This window comes from Taudactylus pleione, unplaced genomic scaffold (genome assembly GCF_031769625.1).
Source record: "Taudactylus pleione unplaced genomic scaffold, aTauple2 ptg000667l, whole genome shotgun sequence".
Lineage (NCBI taxonomy): Eukaryota > Metazoa > Chordata > Amphibia > Anura > Myobatrachidae > Taudactylus > Taudactylus pleione.
In genome coordinates this window covers 4105174-4129686 of record NW_028285069.1, presented here as the reverse complement: position 1 = coordinate 4129686, position 24513 = coordinate 4105174, and the positions used below count along the sequence as shown (strand labels likewise).

The 24513-nt window shown below is 43.5% G+C and overlaps 1 protein-coding gene across 1 annotated transcript in view; it reads left to right on the top strand.

Moving 5' to 3' along the window:
- The window catches only part of FAT3 (FAT atypical cadherin 3), a 467371-nt gene that overhangs the window by 230282 nt on the left and 212576 nt on the right, over window positions 1-24513 (top strand). The window contains exons 4-6 of the mRNA XM_088455722.1: window positions 19327-19641; window positions 21083-21293; window positions 22722-22790. Of these exons, the coding sequence (XP_088311848.1) occupies window positions 19327-19641; window positions 21083-21293; window positions 22722-22790 (595 nt within the window). The remainder of the gene's footprint in view (window positions 1-19326; window positions 19642-21082; window positions 21294-22721; window positions 22791-24513) is intronic.

The following is a 24513-nucleotide window of genomic DNA, read 5'->3' as shown; positions in this document are numbered from 1 at the left end:
TTGGTTTCTTCATCTGCTAACTATTTTGGAAACATTCTATTACGTATAATTGCTAGCAGATTTACACCTGGCTACTATGCTACTCTGGATAGTCCATGTGTTTTGAAATGTCTTCATCTGTGGTTTGTTTTATATCTAAATAAATTACTGAGTTTTGCAATTACTCTTATTCTTATTTAATAATCTTTCTGGAATTATTACTATTGCGTAAGAATGTATATATTATTAATGTAGTGAAAATATAAGTGCATATCCTTTTGTTAGCTGCTTATTTCTGAATAGCTAAATTGAACCCTTGTTTGTTACTAGCTTGCAGTGACGTTAACTGTAGGAGAGTATTCTGGTAATCACTATTTTTGAGTGCTATTTATCAATTCACTTTAGACAGACTTCTCCTGTCTAGTTTGGGAAGCTAAGCAGTAAGGGATTGGGTTTATTCCTGGATGGGAGACCTCCTGAGAATCTATATGAGTTCTTACAGTGTCACATTCCTATGTCTATAATTTGATACCTACAAACAAGTGTGTGTTCCGGGAAAGGAGGTTGTTATTGGTGAAGGGCACTTTGTTTAGGTTTTGACAGTGCAGGAGTTCATCAGGTATCATAACACAGACCCCGTGTTGTGGTTTTGGTTCTAAATGATCGTCGTGTTTTGGCAAAATCAAAAATCACAAGTGTTTTGGTTTAGTTTTGGATTTATTGAAAAATGTATAAAAACAGCTAAAATGATGTAATGTGGACCTGGTTTTGTACCTATAGTATTAAACATCAATAACATTTATTTCCAGTCAATTTTACCACTTCACAACACTTTAAATCACGAGGGAGAGACTGAAATGCCTTCCAAAACAGTGAGTTTTTAGATCAGAGTTTTGAACTTGGCGAGAAGACCCGAGCCGGGACTTGGTTCTACTTGGAACCCCAAAGTGATCCAGCTGGGACTCTGCGCCTGATTCAGACAAGCTCGCGAGCGCACAGCGCTCACAAGTGGGTCGATGGCTTGGCAATGCGCACGCGCGAGCCCCAGAGCAAGTGAGAACTTCACTCGCTCGGGGCTCGTAGCAAAACAGGGTGGCTGTCGATGTTGATCGACAGCTCGCCCAATTTTGTAGGCGGGTCAGGGGGGTGGCTGGCCAAACAGAGGCGTTCCCGAAGGAACGCCTGCCGTTTGGGGGCGGCCCTACTGACATTACACGTGATGTCAGTAGTGAACTTCCTGCTCTATTAGAGCAGGAAGTTCACTGGGGCTTGCGGTGGACGAGACCCTACCACAAGGGTCTCGACGCAAGCCCGATGGTCGCGACCATCGCCAGGCCGCTCGCTAAAGCTGTGGGTGGTCACCCACAGCTTATCGAGCGGCCTGGAGGCCGGTAAAAATAAAAAACAGCCCGCCCTGATTCAGAGAGTGGGCGCTCGCAAATAGCGAGCGCCTCTGAATCAGGGCCTCTGTTCGACTCAGAGCCCCAAAGTTCTACAGTGTTTTCTGTTGTCAGCAAAACCGCACCGCACTTCTCTACTTTCAAGTCAGGAATAGTGATGGAGCCAATTAAACTGTTTTTTTTTCCTATAGAAAGGGGAGATAGTTATACCCCTTTCACACTGCCAGCAAATAACCCGGGTTACTTGAACGCGCAGCAACCTGGATTACTGTGCAGTGTGAAAGGACCCAATTGAAATAACCCGGGTTGAGCGACCCAGCATTTCAACTCTGGTAGCGAGCAGGGTTGAACACGAGTTTAACCCGGCTTGCGGTACCATTCGCTGTATGGTAATGCATGGTAAAAGCTTGCGCTTAGAGATGATCTTATCTCCAAACGCCGACTCAGCAGTGATGGCGGTGACGTCATCAACCCGGCATTATTTCCTGGTCGGGCCACCAATCTGAAAAGGGTCTCAGCCGGGTCACACCCATGATGGACGCGTGTACAAATCCCGGGTGCGACCCGGCATTTTGCGATGTGAAAGAGCTATTTGTCGCGAGGTTTCATCGTGGATTGCCAAGGCGCGGTTTTCTTCCTACTTTTCCATGTGCACAGCCGCATGTCACAGAACTTCGCTCTTACTTGAATATCAACTAAAATGTCACATAAGATTCTGGCTTTATGTTAAGAATGAAAATGAGCTAATGTGTGGCTATTATGTGCGTAAGCGCATAATGCTCGCTATTATGGTACCCCACCATCCCAGATTTTCCTGCTTACCTCTCTGCAGTGCAAGGAAAACTCTGCAATGTCGGTGTCTGTTGTTGGGAGCCGGTGAAAACATCTGAACACTGACACCTTGCGGCCATCTCCTTAGAAGCCTATTCACATTTGAAAGTGCTTTGGCCGTGCAAAAGTGGAAAAAAAAGTGATTTTCCTTATTCAATTTGGAGAAATTTCACTTTTTTTTGCACCTTCCTGACCTGACAGCCCATTAGGCACCTACCCAATAATATTCTGTATGTTGTGTGTGTCATTGTTACTTTCATTCATTGTTCAGTGAAAAATGTGAAACCTTTCCTGTGTTGTTGGGCAATGTTATACAGTAGTAGCTCAGATAACGATAGTTAGCAGACTGTAGGGGCAGCACACAGAACCATTATCTCTGTCAGACACATCACCTGCAGTCGTCCTGGTTATGTCAGATTTACTCCCTGCCGGAGCGCCCCCATACCGGCAGTTGTACTTTGTCTTTTGCTAGTGTGAAGGGCACAAAGTTTTTGCCTCTTTTAACATTGATTTTCCTGCGAGCGGTTTCCGTCTGTTCTGCAGCCCAGTGAGTGGTACAACCTGGTAACACAGTTTCAGTGTTGTAGTCACCATTTTGCTTGTCATTCACTTGTCATTGTTATAGCTGGAAATGTGAGGACAGAAATGGGCAGCTTTTAGAGATCATAAGGGGTTGAAAAGTTTTCGGTCTCACGTGTGGAGATCACAATATTAGGTTCAAACCGCACACAAAATATATATTTTGTTAAAGGGGACCAGTCTTCAACACATATGGGAATCAGCTGTTTTTTGGGCTAAACCAACATTTGTGCTAGGCCAGAGGTTCCCAAATGCGTTCCTCATGGCTCCCAAACAGTTCAGGTATTAGAGATATCCATGCTAGGCACTAGCAACATCACAGAGGCATGTGGTACTGTGTGTCTCATACCTCGGCGCCTGGATGATGTTACTAAACCTGCATTACGATTGTGAGCTAATTATCTCCTCCCCAAAGTGTCGGGGGCTGCTCAATACATATTCCCGGGGTCTGTGGTTTATCTCAGAGCTCCAGCTGAAACACTGGGCTTTATAATGCTTTGGGTGGTCTAATGATATGGAAAACATTCTTCATTCTGATTGGTCACCCCACTCACACACCCCTTAAAGTGCATACACTCCATGAGCGATATCGTCTAGTGTGTCCCCGGCAGGGGTGTGCTCAATGTCGTTAACGACATTGAGCACACACACTACACGATATCATGACCGATATCGTTCACTGCCGGGCACCCTCCCTCATCCCCGAACATGCAACAACCTGACAATATAATCAGGTTGGCCTGCATGTTCGGACGATGAACGACAATGACCAACGACATGCGGGAGCGTGCATCGTTGGTCATTATCGGTCATCGTTTTAGCGCACACACTGGCCGATATAGCGAATGACTGAACAATATCGTTATCGTTCAGTCGTCTAAAATATCGGCAAGTGTGTATGCTCCTTTACACAGACAGGTTAAAATGGTGAATTGCTAGGCTGCATTCTCATGACTATGGTCCAGGCTAAAAGATTGTTACCTCCACTCTATTTAAGTGATGGCGCATTGAGGTTTAGCTGTCACAGGTGGATCAAGACGCATGAGAACGCAACAACAAATTGACAGGCTACATCGGTTGGTTGAGCCCACAATATCGCTGCCTCCACTGTGGTTTGTGGATAGGGATTCTTAATATACAGGAGGGCAGATTGCATATTTTTATAAATATGCCCCCTAGCCCCCACCGAACCCCTCAAAAAAAAATCAAAGTTTGATGTTGTTTTAGAGAAGTGATTTTATAAAACGCTCGTCTACACTTTTCTTTTATCCTAGCTTTTTTTAATTTCTTTTTTTTTGCAGAACTTTGATGCAATAACATGTACATTGAGATAAGTACAGATGATATTTATTATACAAAAAAGACAATCTGGCACAGCAGGCTCAATACACTGTTGCATTCTGAAAGGATTCATTGTGAAATGAACCCATAATAAAACTGCGAGTCCCCGCACCTGCCTGCAATGTACCTTTTCTCTTGTAGCAATTATAGTGCAGTAACATGTAATATACCATCTTAGTGGCTTGCCACTGCCTCAGAATAAAGAGCTCCCGTGATTGGGTAAATTGGGACCATCTGTTTTAAGTGCTGGGAAGCAATCAGGATAATTAAAATAAGGCAGAGAGAAGGTATTTAGTTCCTGCTGATATTGAAAATTGAAGTAGAAAAAAAGAAAAAGAGGATGAATATCTGGGAAAAACTGGTGGTGTTATGGTTACGTGTAAGACAAGGAGAGGCATGTAATTCCATAGTCCCAATCTGCGGCTGGATGTGGTGGGCTGGGACATCACACAATTACCTTATAATGAATTAGAGAATAAGGCACATTATTGTTGTTTGGCCTAAAAATATAGGTAAAATGGTGTGGATGATCCCTGAGGGCAAAAGTATAGCAGCCTAAGGAGTCAGAGAAAACAGCCCCTAAATAACTGCTAGTGAAGAATAGTGAAACATTAAAATTAACTGACCCTTATGGCACTGACAAAAATTACCCCATACATAAATAATGATGTCCTGACTGGAGTTGATTTTGGGGCCTATGTAGGGTACTCCGGAGGTGCCTTGCATTCTTTCCCACCTCTGGCTCCAATATTTATGCTGGGTATTCCGGAGGTGCCTTGCATTCTTTTCCACCTGTGGCTCTAATACCTATGCTGGGTACTCCGGAGGTCCCTTGCATTCTTTTCCACCAGTGGCTCCAATACCTATGCAGGGTACTCCGGAGGTCCCTTGCATTCTTTTCCACCAGTGGCTCCAATACCTATGCAGGGTACTCCGGAGGTGCCTTGCATTCTTTTCCACCTGTGGCTCTAATACCTATGCTGGGTACTCCGGAGGTCCCTTGCATTCTTTTCCACCAGTGGCTCCAATACCTATGCAGGGTACTCCGGAGGTGCCTTGCATTCTTTTCCACCAGTGGCTCCAATACCTATGCTGGGTACTCCGGAGGTGCCTTGCATTCTTTTCCACCTGTGGCTCCAATACCTATACAGGGTACTCCGGAGGTGCCTTGCATTCTTTTCCACCTGTGGCTCTAATACCTATGCTGGGTACTCCGGAGGTCCCTTGCATTCTTTTCCACAAGTGGCTCCAATACCTATTACCTATGCAGGGTACTCTGAAGGTGCCTTGCATTCTTTTCCACCAGTGGCTCCAATACCTATGCTGGGTACTCTGGAGGTGCCTTGCATTCTTTTCCACCTGTGGCTCCAATACCTATGCTGGGTACTCCGGAGGTGCCTTGCATTCTTTTCCACCAGTGGTTCCAATACCTATGCTGGGTACTCCGAAGGTCCCTTGCATTCTTTTCCAACTGTGGCTCCAATACCTATCCTGGGTACTCCGGAGGTGCCTTGCATTCTTTTCTACCTGTGGCTCCAATACCTATGCTGAGTACTCCGGAGGTGCCTTGCATTCTTTCCCACCTGTGGCTCCAATACCTATGCTGGGTACTCCGGAGGTGCCTTGCATCCTTTTCCACCAGTGGCTCCAATACCTATCCTGGGTACTCCGGAGGTGCCTTGCATTATTTTCCACCTGTGGCTCCAATACCTATCCTGGGTTCTCCGGAGGTGCCTTGCATTCTTTTCCACCTGTGGCTCCAATACCGATCCTGGGTACTCCGGAGGTGCCTTGCATTCTTTTCCACCTGTGGCTCCAATACCTATGCTGGGTACTCCGGAGGTGCCTTGCATTCTTTTCCACCAGTGGCTTCAATACCTTTGCTGGGTACTCCAGAGGTGCCTCGCATTCTTTTCCACCAGTGGCTCCAATACCTATGCTGGGTACGGAGGTGCCTTGCATTCTTTTCCACCTGTGGCTCCAATACCTATGCTGGGTACTCCGGAGGTGCCTTGCATTCTTTTCCACCTGTGGCTCCAATACCTATGCAGAGTACTCCGGAGGTGCCTTGCATTCTTTTCCACCTGTGGCTCCAATACCTATGCTGATTACTCCGAGGGTGCCTTGCATTCTTTTCCACCAGTGGCTCCAATACCTATGCTGGGTACTCCGGAGGTGCCTTGTATTCTTTTCCACCTGTGGCTCCAATACCTATGCTGGGTACTCCGGAGGTGCCTTGCATTCTTTTCCACCTGTGGCTCCAATACCTATCCTGGGTACTCCGGAGGTGCCTTGCATTCTTTTCCACCTGTGGCTCCATTACCTATCCTGGGTACTCCGGAGGTGCCTTGCATTCTTTTCCACCTGTGGCTCCAATACCTATCCTGGGTACTCCGGAAGTGCCTTGCATTATTTTCCACCTGTGGCTCCAATACCTATCCTGGGTACTCCGGAGGTGCCTCGCATTCTTTTCCACCTGTGGCTCCAATACCTATCCTGGGTACTCCGGAGGTGCCTCGCATTCTTTTCCACCAGTGGCTCCAATACGTATCCTGGGTACTCCGGAGGTGCCTTGCATTCTTTTCCATCTGTGTCTCCAATACCTATGCTGGGTACTCCGGAGGTGCCTTGCATTCTTTTCCACCTGTGGCTCCAATACCTATGCTGGGTAGGATCTCGCCATTCATGTTTACATTTGGATTGTTGCATTATTTAGAGCTGCTAATTTGGATTTTGTCACCTCAAGATCTTATTGATTGTATTCCTGCACTTTATATTATTCATTTTAGAAGTGCTCAATTGAATTCTTCTTATTTTATTTTATTTTAAATGATATATTCACACCATTGTTTATGGAATTTTATATGATTATTTTTACCTTATGTCATAATTAAATCTTTTTTTTTTTTATAAATATCATTATTTATGTATGGGGTAATTTTTGTCAGCACCATAAGGGTCAGTTATTTTTATTTTTTCGATTCTGCATACTCAGGGACTCTCCAGTATGGTTCTGCACTCACAGGGTCTTTCCAGTATGGTTCTGCACACTCAGGGACTCTCCAGTACGGTTCTGCACACTCAGGGACTCTACAGTACTGTCTGCACACAACGGGACTCTCCAGTACCGTCTGCACACAATGGGACTCTCCAGTACCGTCTGCACACACAGGGACTCTCCAGTACGGTCTGCACACAATGGGACTCTGCAGTACGGTCTGCACACAATGGGATCTCCAGTAGGGTTCTGCACACTCAGGGACTCTACAGTACTGTCTGCACACAATGGGACTCTCCAGTACGGTCTGCACACTCAGGGACTCTCCAGTACGGTCTGCACACTCAGGGACTCCAGTACGGGCTGCACACTAAGGGACTCAAGTACGGTCTGCACACTCAGGGACTCCAGTACGGTCTGCACATTCAGGGACTATACAGTACGGTCTGCACACTAAGGGACTCCAGTACGGTCTGCATGCTCAGGGACTTTACAGTACGGTCTGCACACTCAGGGACTCCAGTACGTTTCAGGGACACTCAGGGACTCTACATTACGGTCTGCACACTCAGGGACTCTCTAGTACGGTCTGCACAATAAGGGACTCCAGTACGTTTCTGCACACTCATGGACTCACCAGTACGGTCTGCACACTCAGGGACTCTCCAGCACGGTCTACACTCAGGGACTCTCCAGTACGGTCTGCATACTCAGTGGACTCTTCAGTACGGTTCTGCACACTCAGGAACTCTCCAGTATTGTTCTGCACACTCAGGGACTCTCCAGTATGGTCTACACACTCAGGGACTCTACATTACGGTCTGCACACTCAGGGACTCTACATTACGGTCTGCACACTCAGGGACTCTCTAGTATGGTCTGCACACTAAGGGACTCCAATACGTTTCTGCACACTCAGGGACTCACCAGTACAGTCTGCACACTCAGGGACTCTCCAGTATGGTCTGCACACTCAGGGACTCTCCAGTACGGTCTGCACACTCAGTGGACTCTCCAGTACGGTTCTGCACACTCAGGGACTCTGCCGTACGGTTCTGCACACTCAGTGGACTCTCCAGTATGGTTCTGCACACTCCAAGGGCTCCTAGAATTGCTTTACCCTGGTGGACCGTTCTGACACTGAGCACACCTGATAAATATGCCTTCCGGTCAAGAATACATCTCTGGTTTTGTTGATAGCAAATGAAGATCCTTATAAAGAGGATTATTGATTATATAGCAGAATTCATGGTGCAGCAATATTTCATTGCCGCATATAAAAACGTGGATTTAACACATGTATAATGCAGAATTTTAGCAGCGTTTCAAAATGTAAATTTACAGTAGGAATGTTAGCGTTTAATAGCAGGAATAATCCTGACAAATGATTATGTTCTGCCCACTACCTAGAAGTACACAATTTCAATATAATTACTTTTCCCCCGAGCAATGCAATTCATAATTATATTTCCCTAATCCCATGGTTAGTAATATACACGTTGTATAATCATTAGCAGATTTGTACTCACCAGGTAGGCCATATGGCCCTGAGATGAGTGAAAACAACAGTGAGCCAATTACACTAGCAGACTGCAAATCTAAACGGATACTTTCTGGACAGACCAGTGGAGGTAAATAAATCATAGCATTACATGTGATGAGAGCTACTTGCCAGTGGCTAAACTAAGTAATAGATAGGAAAACATTCAACAAGTTTTAGCTTTTCTTACAACCTAAAAATACCCCATGGGAATGTCCAATGGTGCGTACAGACGGGACGAATGACAACGCTAACGATATCGTTGTTCGATCTCCCGGGTGTGCTGGATGATCGATATCGATCATCCAGCACGCCACCAGCTCAGCGATCCGCGATCAACGATCGTGGGTCCCTATAGTATCCTGGTCAATATCGACCAGGTCGACCTGCGATGCACGGGCGATAGTCGATATCGACCATACGTGTCCACGCATCGCAGGTCGTTGGGCACCGAAAAATGCACGATATGAACTATAACGATATGATCGTTATCGTTCATATCGTCCATTTTAATCGTACCATGTGTACGCACCATTAGAATCACTGACATCCACATCCAGAAATTACAATACTTTCTACATATTGAAATGGAAAACATTTTACATTGTAAACCAAGTTGTTTACTTTCCTACTATACATTCCCTAATCAAGTTAGGTGCATTTTTGGTCTCCACAGATGTATCCTCATACACCTAGCGCCTATACGCCACGTGGCACAAGACTGAGACCTTCCTAGAGGAGCAGTGTATCGTAATTTGCTTTAAATCGTATTTGCAGTGCAGATGCAGTAACATGCTGCTGCAGTGTACTAGAGACCCCGGGCTGCAATTTTAACCGCACAGGAATTAGGTTTAAACTTGGACAAAGTCGCAGTTGGAGCACAACGGAACCTGGCATGAGAAAAAAACGCGTCCGCTGCATCCTGGTATTTCGTATACAGAGACAGACTCATTCACACACAGATGTACACATGTCACACATCAAATTGATCAGCGCAAGCTACCAATGTAGTTTTGTTGCTCCCAGTTGTTTTATTTATGCGAATAAGATGGACATTTAAAGCGAGAAAGACGCCTAACGCGATAAAGCCGCCCGGGACCTGCCGTACTGAGAGTGGCTATTTACCGTGACTTGAGCAACAGTTTATGAAAACACATCTGTCCTATAGATACTTATAATTATAGATGAGCAGTTCGGTTCTAGTATAGTTAAGTTTGGATCTGAAAAACCTCATCTTATTGGCTATACTGCTCTGACGTGTTTTGGATATCTAATAAGATAAATACGAATTTGCGCTACTTTGGTGAAAAAGCACTGGGGAGCGATAAAGATGAGTCATTCAGGGGCGCGCAATTCATACAGTATAGCAATTAAAAAAGAAAAGAAAAAATAATTTTAATACCAAAAAATATTATAAGGTTAAGTGAAGCACAAACAATTAACCTGCAATCGTAGTTTTAGGCTTTTGCATGATTAAATAATGTTCTTTTGTCTTACTGAATACTAATAGAACAATTCAAAAAAACATTTGGAACTTTATTGAGTGTGTATTCACAAGACAACGGTTAGCAGCGTCCCCCCAACAGCCCTTGTTGTTGTTACGTATCTCTTTGACTTCACAATGTTACCACAAGGAGTAATGTATCAAAAATAAAACAAATCCTCCTATCATGTTTGCAGCAGGCTGCCATGTTATGAGTGGGCTGCTGTTGTGTCTAAGCCAGCAGGGAGTGAGTGACAGGCGTACGGACTTAGGGCCTGATTCAGAGTTAAGCTGCATACACACGCAACGATTTTTTGAACGATTATCGTTAAATGATATCGTTTAACGATAATCGTTTGAAAAAATCATTCACTTTCTGAGCCAAACGATGAACGATTATCGTTCATGTGCGTTCACGTTTGTAGTTTGTAGTTCAGTCAGACTTGTTATTAAGGGAATATGCAAAAATCGTTTGTAGTTCAAAAAAATCGTTCATTACACTTTAAAAAATCTGACAGATAATCTGACAGAAATTCATTCATAAAATCGTTCATAAAATCGTTGGTAACAAAATCGTTGTGTGTGTATGCAGCTTTAGGAATAGAGAGAGAGAGATAGCACTTAACTGTGTACCTGGGCAAACCATGGTGCAATGCAAGGGGTGTAAATACATAAAAAACATTTTTTGCATTTAGGTTACAGGGGCAAACGCAGGATTTTTAGGGGGGGTTTCCACATACATATATATATCAGCCCCAGCCCCAAACAACCAGTCCCAGCCAGCCCCTGCCAGACAGCCCCTGCACCAGATAGTCACGCCAGCCAGCCCCTGCCCCACACTGCCAGCCTCTATCCAGACAGCCAGCCCCAACCCGATAGCCAACCTGCCAGCCAACCCCACACTTACCTGATGCTTGTGTAGCTCCTCAGTCAAAAGCCGCGGGTCCGAGTCCTCTGCTCTATGGCGTGGCGTGACATCATGCGTGCCGGCCGCCAGGTCTCTCTCTCCTTCCAAATAAAAAAAATAGTGGGTGCGGGGGTCGGCAATGCCGGGCGAGCGGGGCCCCCTCTCTATCCGGACCGCCAGTCTAGTCTCTGATGACGGCCCTGGTGATTGCTGCACGCTGCCTGGCCACTGTCAGTGCAGCTGTCAGCGCTTCCGCATTTGGTGGTTTGAAAGCCACCTGACGCAGCAGCGCTGACAGCTGAACAGGCAGCGGCTAGGCAGTTCCGAGTGTGGCCCACTGATTGTGCAGAGACAGAGACAAGGCTGTCTCTGTCTCTGAAAAAAAAAAAATTAGTTGGTATGGGGGGGTTTCTGGGTACCCAGAAACCCCCCCTGCGTGCGCTAGTAGGTTAAATACTGGCTGCTTTTACATGTAGCCCACAAATACTGCACAGCTTTATTATTACTCTACAATTTAGATGTCAGTTTGGGCACCCCCCTCCCAAATCTAAATCTCTCTGCACATTATAAATCTGCCCCACATGCAGTGCAGCATGGTGTCACCAAGATTATCAGTTGAGAGAGAGAGATCTCACTCTATTCCTGACTCTGAATCAGGCCCTTACTCTGTGTTTGTATTCATTAATAGGTTATTCCACTGATACGTTTTTTCTCTTACCTTTCTCAGGTTCCAACTGTACTGTGTTGTTGGTAATGACCTTGGGGAGATTATACTGAAGAACATACAGATTTCATATTTGGGGTGTTGTAGTCCTTTAATATTCCATCAGCAAACACGTTGCTCTCTGTGGTTACTGTGCAGCTGCACTCTCCAATATCCTGTTTATTATTGATTTTCTGCAAGCAGCAGTTCATCGACTTTTGCCAAATTGATACATACTGTGTGTATCTTTCTCTTATTCACGGATTCCATGCCCGGATTAGAGTTTGAACTCAGTGTTCAGGGCTTTAAGGTCTTGTGGTTGAGGGTTTTTTTTATATATTTATTTTAGACAGAGGGTGCACAGTGTCATCTCCTGATACTGTCATAACTTTCAGCTGGCTGTCAGGCTGAGCATGACCTCAGTAGCTGAATTGTTTATCCCAGACGAGCTCTCTTGGAAAGAGCTCTCGGAATGAGACTAGCCAGGCACGGCGGACCCTGCTACTTAATAGTTTCCTAGTACATTAAGTTTCAGAAAACCTTTTTTATTTAACAATAAAAGGCTATTAAACCTAACCATTAAGGAGACAATTTATCACTGGCTGCAGTGGGGTCATTTCGTATTGCTGCCTAAGGGGCATATTTATCATGATTTGCAAGTGTGTCCTGTTAAATATCATCTCTTCTTGACGCAATATATCGCCAGGCAGGGAAGCCGATAATAGCTTCCGCTATCACTAGACTTCCAGGTTCAGACCTGGCCGTGCCACTGCATTAAGGAGGGGAGCAGCATGCAGCCTATATATATATATATGTATATATATATATATATATATATATATATATATATATATTTATATATATATATATATATATATAGCAGGTGAAGTATATGAAGTACATTGATTAGCTGGTTACAATGGCACCTGTATATTAGGCAGTAAGAGGACCTGATTCATTACTGATCGCAACTGCGATTGCAATAGCGATTACCACACAGTCTCACTGCGATAGTATGCTAGTATCGCAATGCCGTCGCAGCACAACATAAGGACGCCCACTTTACCGTACACACATCCGTAATCTTTAGCAAGACTGCAAAACTATCGGTAACATCGAGTACCATCGCAGCCTCACGCACACTTGCACAAGCTCCGGCCTTTACTTAGGAATTGCTAACTTCCTCGCACGCTATGAGTGCTCAGGCTGCGTAGGGCATCACAGTAGATAATTTATGCACGCCCCTTCAACGGCGTTGAAACGCACTGGTACGCCTGCGTTTCACCGACCAACCCTCCCCCACGTCACCACCCACAAATGGCACTTCCTGTCCATCTGCGTAGTCACTGCGATCACAGGGCCTGATTCAGAGCCGGACGCTGTTTGCGCTCGCTCGTTCAGAAAAAGGGGCCGGATATTTAAATTGAGCGCTCGCTCTTTGCGGTCTGTTGACGCCTCTATGTCTGAGCGAGCGAACGAAACATGCGCTCGCTATTTTGTAAAGACGCCCCCTGGCCACTCGCATCCTACGTCATCTCCACTATTTATTTGATTAATCGAGTACATCGAAAGGCATCTGAACTGCTCGCAGTGCTTGTGGTTGGATTTTCCTACCGCAATCATGCGAACAGTTCAGGCTAAGAGACAACCAAGTGACGTGGCCGATGATGCTGCTTTGTTAATTATGCACACCCTTAAAACGCCCGTTTTGACCGTTAGGCACGCCTGCGTTCGGATCTCCACTCCCCGTTTTCAAGCACCTTCCCGTTACCACCCACAAACGCCTCATTCTGTCAATCAAATTAGCAGGCACTCGCTATTTTGCGAACACACAATTTCCGACCGCACTGACTGGTTGGCACATGCGCATTACGACCCATGTGCATGCGCAGATGTGCGAACATCGCTCGGAGCGAACGAGTGGCCGCTAACGAGCGGCTCTGAATCAGGCCCTCAGGCCCTATCGCAGTGGCTGGTTCGCGCACGCGCACCGCAATGCATACTCATGCGTGGTACAGTGTGATGAAACCTCCTGGTTTTGGTCGGATTGTTTACAAAGTCGGGTAATGGATAGGCACCTTTACCTATCCCCCCGAAACGGCCGGGAGGCTCCCGAAAATCTGTTGGAGCTCCTGGCCACCCGGAAAGGTGAACAAGTCTCCCGGGGCCTTCGGTCACCCAGCCACCAACAGTCACTGGCGAAGTGTGCGGCACAGGTGGCCAATGGCGCAATTTGCATGGAATCGCGTCATCGTGGCTCCACTCCAGTTCACAATGCCGATAATCACGGCCTTACATAACGGGAGGGGGGCTATGATGACGCGATTGCGTCATCACTCCCCCAGACCCGTCCATTTTTGTCCAGCCTTACCCCCCGTAGTGCTGACCTGGAGGTGGCAGCCAAAATCTCATAGCATAGAGCCCGACTTAGAATCACGCCCAAAGCCTGAGTCAGCATAGTAATGCATGGGAACAAAGGGCCCGATTCAGACCCGCTCACTAGATGCGTTCGCACGCAGCCAAAATATGTGTGTATTTAGATGCCCACCAGCCTGTCTTAAGACGCCCACTTATACACGTCATCTCCAGGAAGTGTATGCAACCATCGGTAACATCGAGTACCATCGGAAGCATACGCAGCACGTGTGGCTGACCATACCCTACCGCAAGCACTGCGTGTGCTTCAGTGTGTAATTCAGCCATGTGACGTGTACTGTGACGCTGCGTTAAGATGCTCAGACACGTCTGCGTTCGCACCACCACACCCCTCGTTTCCATCGACCATTCCCTGTCACCACCCATAAACGGCTCGTCCTGTCACTCAGTCTAGTGAGGTGGCTATGCGCAGCGAGCGAACGCTTTCCGAACGCTCGGACTGGTTCACGCACAAGCACTGTGATGCGCACGCATGCACACAATGCAAACATCGGCAGTCTGCATGCGAACGCTTCCTAGCGAGCGGGTCTGAATCAGTCCCAAAGTTCCTTTTTGGCCATATCTTGAAAAAAGTTAATTTGTTACATTTTCCTATACTTACTTAAAGTAACAGTCCGCATACATTACTGTGACTATAATAAGACTTTACAAACCCTTCATTTTTGTCATCATTCACAGAATTAAGACGTCCAATAGCTAAAATCATATAGGTGATGAGCGGTAGATTGTCAGCAGTGCTGAAGGGTTTAGGTGTGAGATCAGAACTGCAGCCAGTTTTCCGGTGCTGACATTACAGCAGGGGAGATGATACAATGTGAAATTGTGCTTTGGTTATAGCATTTGTGAGACGGGGCATCCAGTGGGAGGGCGTTTTATGCTGCCGAGTTGATAAACAGCACAGCAATCAATGTGTAATAATCAAAATGACCTGACTCAACAGCGTGGAATGCTGCCATCTCATCTCAGTACAGCTTCCTAGGCATTCTCACTGTAGGAATTGTCAGGGCGGAGAAATCTGAAAACTAGACAGAGCTCAGGACGGTGGAAACGGTGACGGATGCTGGATTCACCTTTTCAAGTCCCGCAGTTTATTGGTATCAGGTTTATTTTGTAAGATCTCTATTGTCTCTTGTGCCCTGATCTCACCTCCCTTACCTGTCCTGCCACTTGCAAGCTCATCATCATTCTGCTAATTGCGTCTGGTAGCGTCTAAATATAACAAGTAACGGACAGTGGGTGTTGGTGACTATGGAGACGACGTTGTCGGAGGATCAGTGTAATGTCTCTTGTGCCAGAGGAAAGTCTCTTTTTGTTGTGATTGCAGACTATTAGGCTCACTAAAAGGTATGCCAAGGAAATTGGCTCTGATTCATTTCTGACATCTTTTTAAAGGCTGTTTGAGCGACAAAGTCATAATATTTAATAAAGCTGTTTCGTTCAGGCTAGCTCTTATTGATGCATATATTACCAATACCATAGTACAGAACCTGCTTGGCCATTCCGTCTTCCTTTCCATGTGCACTGGATTATGCACGTCTCTCTCACTTACTTTTTAATCTCATAGATGTGAGCACTTCCAGGGGCGATCAACCAAACTCCAGAAGAGCGCTTACCTGCTGCAAGCAGGGCCAGATTAACAATAGAGCGGAAGGGACTATGGGCAAAATTTACTAAGCGGCGGTTTGACGGCGGTTTCTATTCTATTCTAAACCCCGGCGGTTTGGTGGCGGGTTCTATTCTGTTCTAAACCCCGGGGGTTTGGTGGCGGTTTTGCAGCGGTTTCTAAATGACAGCCCTATTCTATTCTAAAATGTGTTTTGACTGTGGTTTGGCGGCGGTTTTGCTATCTGCAGATTTACTAAGGCCAAAACCCCTGCAAAACTGCCATCAAAACACATTTTAGAATAGAATAGAACAGGGCTGTCATTTAGAAACTGCTGCAAAACCCCCACCAAACCACCGGGGGTTTAGAACAGAATAGAACCCGCCACCAAACCGCCAGGGTTTAGAATAGAATAGAACCCGCCACCAAACCACCGGGGTTTAGAACAGAATAGAACCTGCCACCAAACCGCCACTTAGTACATTTTGCCCTATAGCTCCAGCCCTCCACATAAAAATAGGCCGTTCATCATGACAGTGTGATGAAGACCTGTCACCCAGCAGCCACATGGTTAGCCATGACTATTAATATTTTATTTCTTTTTTACTCATGGGGCAAAGTGCAAGGTCCGATCTGTAGTAGGGCAGCACAGGCAGTGTAATGGTTAGCATTACTGCATCACAGCACTGAGGTCGTGGGTTCCATTCCAACTGTGGCCCTTACTGTGTAGAGTTTGTATATTCTCCCTGTGCTCTCGTGGGTTTCCTCCAGGTGCTCCAGCCACCTTCTACACTCCAAAAATATACTGGTAGGTTAATTGGCTCCCAACAAAATTAACCCCTAGTGTCTGTGTACAAGTGGTAGGGAATATAGATTGTAAGCTCCACTGGGGCAGGGACTGATGTGAATGGCCAGATATTCTCTGTAAAACTCTGCGGAATATGTGTGCGCTATATAAATAACTGGTAATAATAATAATAATAGTACGTGTACCAAAGCGACAATGGTTACTGTGGATTAATGAGCATTTCACAAACAAATCTAAAATGCCGCAGTGTAACAAGCAGGCTCATTTTACTACATTTTGCAGCAGTTACAAAACAATAAATAAATTATGAATTTATAAATAGTAAACTATTACATTTTAGCACTATAAAGGGACTATAATTCGATACCCAATAGAAGGCCACAATTTTTTTTTATTATTTTTTACGTTTTTTATTTTTATAGCTGATGGAATGGAACCTGTGTTAGTCATTAAAAAAAAAAACATACAGTCAACGGATTCTGGACATAATTATTGAATACACAAAATGCAGTATACGCTGCATATCGTTTCTTCATGGTTCATGTCATGCGTAGTACGATTGCATCAAAGTGCCATCTGATGGCAGGAAAATGTATAGCAGGGGGTTTCATTGTTGCGTTTTGGCACGTGCTTTCATTGTGATGTGTTTTATTAAAGTCCATTTACATTGTGTAAATGAAGTTGACCTGTGTTAAGGTCACTTTAATGCTTTCTGTATGGAATCAGACTTATGACTTCCTGTTGGTTCTGATATTGTATCTTTATATTGTACACTCAACATATAGTATGTTCTATCCCATAGACAGTGGCGTATCTATAATGGGTGCAGTGTGTGCGGGGCACACATAGGCCCCCGGGTTCAGGGGGATCCTGGACCGCACACCCTGCACCCATATTATTTTAAACTTACCTGTCTGTGGTTCCGCGTCGGGTGTCAGCGCTGCTCAGAACACCGGAAAATGGCCTGCGCTGCCATTTTTCCAGTGTTCTGCGCATGCGCAGTAGACTCCGGGCACACTCTAGTACCCGGAGTCTACTAATGCTCCGGTGGCTGGCCAGCCACGCCAGTCGGCTGCCAGCCACCAGGGAGAGAGGAGGGGGCCCCGCACGAGGAGTGCACATGGGCCCCCTCCTCTCTTAAGACGCCCCTGCCCATAGACAACGGAAAATGCTGCGTTTTATAAGTAACTGTTCAAAATAAATAATAGTAATAATAATTGTTTCTTATTCATCTTTTCATTTTTCCATTGGTAGCATCCTGTATGCCATATCCATAATGTGTAATTTTGTACTAAAGTTTTTCAGGGCGATTCAATGAAAAGTGATGTACAGTAGGGGCAAGGCAGGCGACGTACCATTTCCTGACGGAGTGTGAACTCCAGCGATGCCACCCTACATCATGCATTTTTCCACACACACCCATAGATGTGCATATAAAAAAGCACTTCTGCGACTGTACCGTATCTATGGGAGATGTGTCATACGTAGCTTACGCTGGAACATGCAATCTTACAATTGTCTGGACTTTTTTTTTCTTATTTATTCTTTACAAATTATTGAGCAATTATCTGTGGACAATTTGGTTGCATAGACTCATGGGCAAATTTCACAAATCTAGGTTGAAATATATCATACCTTTTTAAAGAGTGGAGAAGTGGAGAAGTTCCCATGGCAACCAGTCAGCCTCTACCTATCAAATGCATTTTGTAAAATGATAGGTAGAAGTTGATTGGTTGCTATGGGCAAAGTCTCCACTCTCCCACTCTTTAGAAGGCTTCATACATTCCCCCCCCCTGGTCACTTGACGATGGACCTAAAAGTAGAGAGGTTTCTTCTGCTGGCTCACAATCCCTAATTACTGTACAAGTACGTGGGTCATCTGCTGACCAGACTTTTGTCTCTAATCTGTGAAATCCAACAAGGTTTTGATTGATAGCAATAAGTGCTGGGTTGGCCATGTGGGGAGTTTACCAATAAGGTAAAAATGGCCAAAATGGCTGACCACATTGCACGCATGTGACCAGCTCGACAATTCTTCTCAATGTATATGGCTGATGGACCACAAGAAGTTTTGTTAGGGTTACGGAATAAATATTACACATTAATGTGTGGTGCCTACAGAACTCAAGGGCTGTCTATACTTATGGAGTTTTTTTTGGCATTTTGTTGTTAAACACTGTGGCCATTTTGGTTTCTCCCATCACCAGTTTGCTCAGTACTGGGGCAACACAGATGGTGTAATAGTTAGCATTACTGCCTCACAGCAATAAGTTTGTGTGTTCAATGGAGTTTGCATATTCTCACCTTGATTGTGTGGGTTTTCTCCTGGTATTCCGGTTTCCTCCCACACTCCAAAAATAAAATATACTGATGTGTTAATTGGCTTCTAGCAAAATTAACCCTAGCGTGTGTGTGCTACGTGTACATGTGGTAGGAAATTTAGATTGTGAGCTCCACTGGGGAATATGTGCACTCTATATAAATAACCGGTAATAAATACTTAATAGTCTCAACAGTATCTTACACAAAATATGGATAGCTATTATTTACCACTGACTATATAAGTTGATATTTTATCCTTTTATGATCATGTTTCCAATAATTGTCAATTTAAGATAACTTTTGAACCCATGCGCTTCCATCCAGAACATATGTACAGTTAAATGATACATGACTACTGTTAACACAAGTTCATTTGCTTCTAATTTCCACACACAGGTGACGGTCAGTGACGGTGGCCCCTCATCCAAGCAATCCACCGTCTGGGTCGTGGTTCAGGTCCTGGATGAAAATGATAACAAGCCTCAGTTTCCAGAAAAGGTTTATCAGATCAAACTTCCAGAGAGAGACCGTAAAAAAAGGGGTGAGCCCATTTACCGAGCCTTTGCATTCGACAAGGATGAAGGTCCCAACGCTGAGATATCCTACACCATTGTCGACGGAAATGAAGATGGGAAATTTTTCATTGACCCTAAGACTGGCCTGGTATCTTCAAGGAAGCAGTTTGCAGCGGGGAGTTACGACATCCTAACAGTACGAATTCATTATCCATTCATTTCACGTTGTTAAACAGTGAGCTAAAGTAGAGAGGTTATTTACAAGGCTAATGCAAAATCAGAACACTTCACTACCTACTTGTATTTTAAATTTGCAAGTGTGATCGGCCTATTCCCCTGGGAACCAGAAAGGCTGGAACAGCATGATACAGCATTATGCATTTGTCTTTAATTTGAAACAGATCTCCCCTATGCTGCGTTCAACAGTTTATATAGTACTACTGCAAACCAGAAACAATTATTCTAAAATCCATTGGAGCAAAGTGTTTTGATTAAAATCACTAATGTTCTATATATTTACATTATTCCATTATTTATATGTGGTTTTTATATATTTTATGTAGAATTGAATTTATGAAAACTGCTTGATTTGTAAATTACTATAATTATCAATTTTAGTGCTATATTTCCCATAGGTAGGATGCCAAAACTACACGTGATACAGTCTTCAATTTTTTTCAGCAAATAAAATAGACACATTTATAAAAAAAATATATATTATTTAATATAATAAAAAAAAATGTATAACTAAGCTGAAATTGCATTTATTCATATAGAGTCACGAGGTATATATAGCACTTTTTTTGTAATTTTTATCATCAAAACAGCTTTATAATTAAGAGTTTATATAGTCGCAAGAGGTGTACACAGCACTTACATTATTATTATTTGTTATATTATCATTAAAAGATCTGTTTAACTGAGCTGAGAATGAGTATTTATATAGAATCACAAGAGGTGTATACACAGCACTTACATTATTATTGTTATTACTATGATCATCATCACCATCAAAACATCGGTTTAACAGAGTTGAGAATGAGTGTATTTAGTCACAAGAGGTGTTTACAGCACTTACATTATTATTATTTATTTTTTCATTTATATTATTATTATTATTGCTATTATTATTATTATTATTATTATTATTATTATTATTATCTGTTTAAATAAGCTAAGAGTGAGTATATTTATATAGAATCATAAGAGAGTATACAGCACTTACATTGTTATATTTTTCTTTTCAGTATGAATCATTTATTATTATTATTATTATTATTAGATGTATAACTGAGCAGTGAATGAGTGTATATATAGAGAGACACAAGAGGTGTATACAGCACTTTCATTATTATTATTATTATTAGTAATAAAGAGACATTGTGACAGAATAATAGGTGTTTCATCCACTATGAAACTACCCAGGGAGCACAGGCTGCGAGATGCATAACATTACTGTACCTTCACCAGTACTGTACAGTACTGTGCCTTCACTTTCCCGCTAGTTAAGGATGGTTTTTATGTCCCATAATAATAAGGGGTGATACATAACCTTTAGAATCATTCTAAGGTAAACTTTAAGATTAAGATGCCTACATATGGGAAATAATAAGGGTATCTTTCTTTAAAAATAACAGATAAAAGCTGTAGATAATGGGCGTCCGCAGAAGTCCTCTACTGCCCGTCTCCATATTGAATGGATTAAGAGGCCCACGCCATCACCCACACCTCTCACCTTTGATGAACCTTTCTACAATTTCACAGTCATGGAAAGTGATAAAGTTACTGAAATTGTGGGTGTAGTGACTGTGCAGCCGTCCAATATCCCACTGTGGTTTGACATAGAAGGTAAGATCATTCTCTAGCAAAACATTTACTGAGTTTTGTTGTTTTTTTTTCTTTTTGGGTTAAGACTAAAATGTCAAAATCAATATCTTGCATTCAAATCCACATGTTTAATACATTATACTGTATGTTTATATATAGTATTCGTAGCCAGTCCCAGTTTTCTTATTGAATTGAGCTGTATTGTATATGCTGTTGGCAGATTTATACAACTCATCGTGCCACTGTTAAATTTGTTCTATGTTGTTTAACTCTCGCTCTGAAAATTTTGTGAAATTACAAAAGTATGTTTTATTTTGAGCCTTTTTTTTGTTTATTTGTTCCGTCTTAGAAACTATTGTTTGTACTCTATATTCTGTACATTGCAGATTGGCGCCTCTCAGGTTTGTCTGTGATTACCATTCCAATGCTAGCTGCCCACCTCAATCACTGCTCTTTCCCTTCAGTTTAATAAATTATAAAAAAGTGAGAAATAATAGAATCTGCTGCAAAATACTATAATAAAAAAGCAAGCCAAAGCAATTTGTTCTCTAGTGAATCTCTTAATTATTTCAATAAATACATACATGTAAATTCAATTTAATAGGTTCTTGCTAGTTAAAAATTTCTGTAAGTCAGATGGAGTAATTTATAGGCCATATGGCTTTGAATCCGCAAGCTATTACATTTACCCCACTATCCGAAAGTCATGAAAAATGGACATACTGTATATGACGTTAATTTTTGCAGACTGGAATTAAGCGCTTATTTACAGAACAGGTCATCTAAAGGCCAGGTGCCCGCTGGTATTGCGACGCAATCGGGAAGACTACTGTGACCCCTCAGTGCTAGTAAAGAACAGTAGTAGAAACAGGAAAAACACATCTAGCACTGAAAAGTCATTGTAGGCTTTCCCAACGCACTTACCCACATTAAACACATTGAATAAAACTCATTGCGAAACGCAGCGAACCCAAACACTAAAATGTGAGAATGGTGACACTGGAAGCAACATTTTCTATATTTACATAAATTCTAAAAGTTCAAAATGTTTGTAAAATGCATGAAATTAACGCCAGTGAATACGAGGCTTATAATGTACAGGTTGATCTCTGTGTTCTTTGTATTAAGTAACACTGTTCACATGAATACGAGATGACGCATTTTGGGGTTTATTGTTTGCGCTTGCATGATGTTTTCTTTAAGAACTGAATGTTTTATAATAATTCATATTTTTACCAGCCCTCCCCCCGGTTTCCAGGTGTTTCTTTTGCTACGCTTTTACTAATATCCTAATTCTCATTTTCTGTTTCACTTTTCTTTTTTGTGTTGTTGTATTGACTCCCTAAATTTGTTGTGCACTTATCTTGTCCTGTTTGACTTACCTCTCTCTCTCTTTTCTCTGCGTCTGCCGCACTCTCTACCCTTTTCTGCTGACTGCCCTGCCGCAAGGTGGCAAGCATGCCCGAGAGATGTTCTATATTCTGCAGACAGCTTGTGGGCAGAACTGCTCATCAGAAGGTATTATTGGTGGACAATGCATTTGCGAAATTGCTGCTATCACGCTTAGACCTTCTTTTCATTTTTTTTTAAATATTTTTATTCTTTGTATTTGCACAAAATTCTACCTATTTCCTCTATAATTTTAAATATAGGAGGAGATGTATCAAGGCATGGAGAGAGATAAAATACCAACCAATCAGCTTCTAACTACCATTTGTCAAACACAACCTGTAATATGGCAGTATATGATTGGTTGGTAGTTGATCTCTCTCCAAGCTTTGATAAATCTCCCCCTAAATCTCTCTTTACTTTATCTCTCTCCAAGGTTTGATACATCTCCCCCTTAATTTTATTCTAATATATTAGTTTTAATGGGACAGGAGTTGGCGGGGCGAATGAAGTGACCCGGCAGATGCCGGGTTCATTTACTAGTATATAACCAAATAATATTAAATCCTCATCAGAAAAATATCCAATGATTACACTATGGACCTCATTCAGACCTGCTCGCTAGCACTGTGCACTCGCCAGCGACCCGATGGTTTGCGTACCCGCATGCGTACGCCTCGTTCTGCTCCTCTGGAGTAAAAGTCAGGCTCAGGAAAAGTTAATAAATGAGAAAGTATCTTCGGAGTAGATTCCTATGCTGTTCCTTTTCAAACGATTCAACCAGTAAATATGCCAAAATTCCTCAAAGAAATTTAGAAGTAGTATATAGTGAAGTACAGTTTATTCAAAACATAAAAACATCCATAAAACACATAAAGATGGCTGCGTACCAGATATATAGGGGTGTAGGACAATTCACACCCAAAATAGCATGTACAGGGATATAAACAGTCACCTCCCGGGATGGGTTCATGTAGTCCCCCTGGTGTCTATATAGCAGTGATGCGTCCTCTAGCCCTTATTCCTGGTGTTCTCAATGCAGCTCCTTTCTCACCAACGCGTTTCTGCTCATATAGAGCCTTTTTCAAGGTGTGTGTTAATCACCTTATGCTACTTCCTTATATACCCTAAGGTGTCTCCCTATTGGTCCATCTCCCACTAATCCTATTTTACTCTTATAGGGCACAGTTACTAGCTATAGTCCAGTTAAGTCTCACCTCCTACAATGAAATTTCTTTTTTTCCCCCAGTGTAATGAGTGACAGGAGAGGCCGTTTGTGGGTGGTAACAGGGGCAGGACACTAATAACGGGGGTGTGGAGGTGCAAACGCAGGCGTGCCTCGGTATTTCAACGCTGTTTTTAAGGCGTGCATAATTAACAGGCAGCGTCATAGTACACGTCACATGCCTGGTTTTTACACTGAAGTCCTCGCAGTGCTTGCGGTAGGGTAAGGCAACCACAAGCGCTGCGATCGCTACCGATGGTGCTCAATGTACCAATGTTTTAATACACATCCTGGAGATGATGTGCGCTAGTGGGCGTCTCTACATACGCTAATGGGTGTCTACATACACAGAGCGATCACTCGCACTGCCAAAGTGGGTGTGCTTATGCCTTGGCGAGCAATCACTTCCCATGTCATCGCTATGACAAATTTGAATACGCTAGATGCGAGCGATCGCATTTAGCGAGCGGGTCTGAATCAGGTCCCATGTGTATTTCTTATGTGAAGGCTGAGATGAAATACAGATCTGACCAGATACATCTATCCTCTGTGCACTACAAGTTGCGTTACACATCACACATGAGCGCAGTGTGAACGCCAAGAGTCTTTTAGTGCGACTCTTTCCCT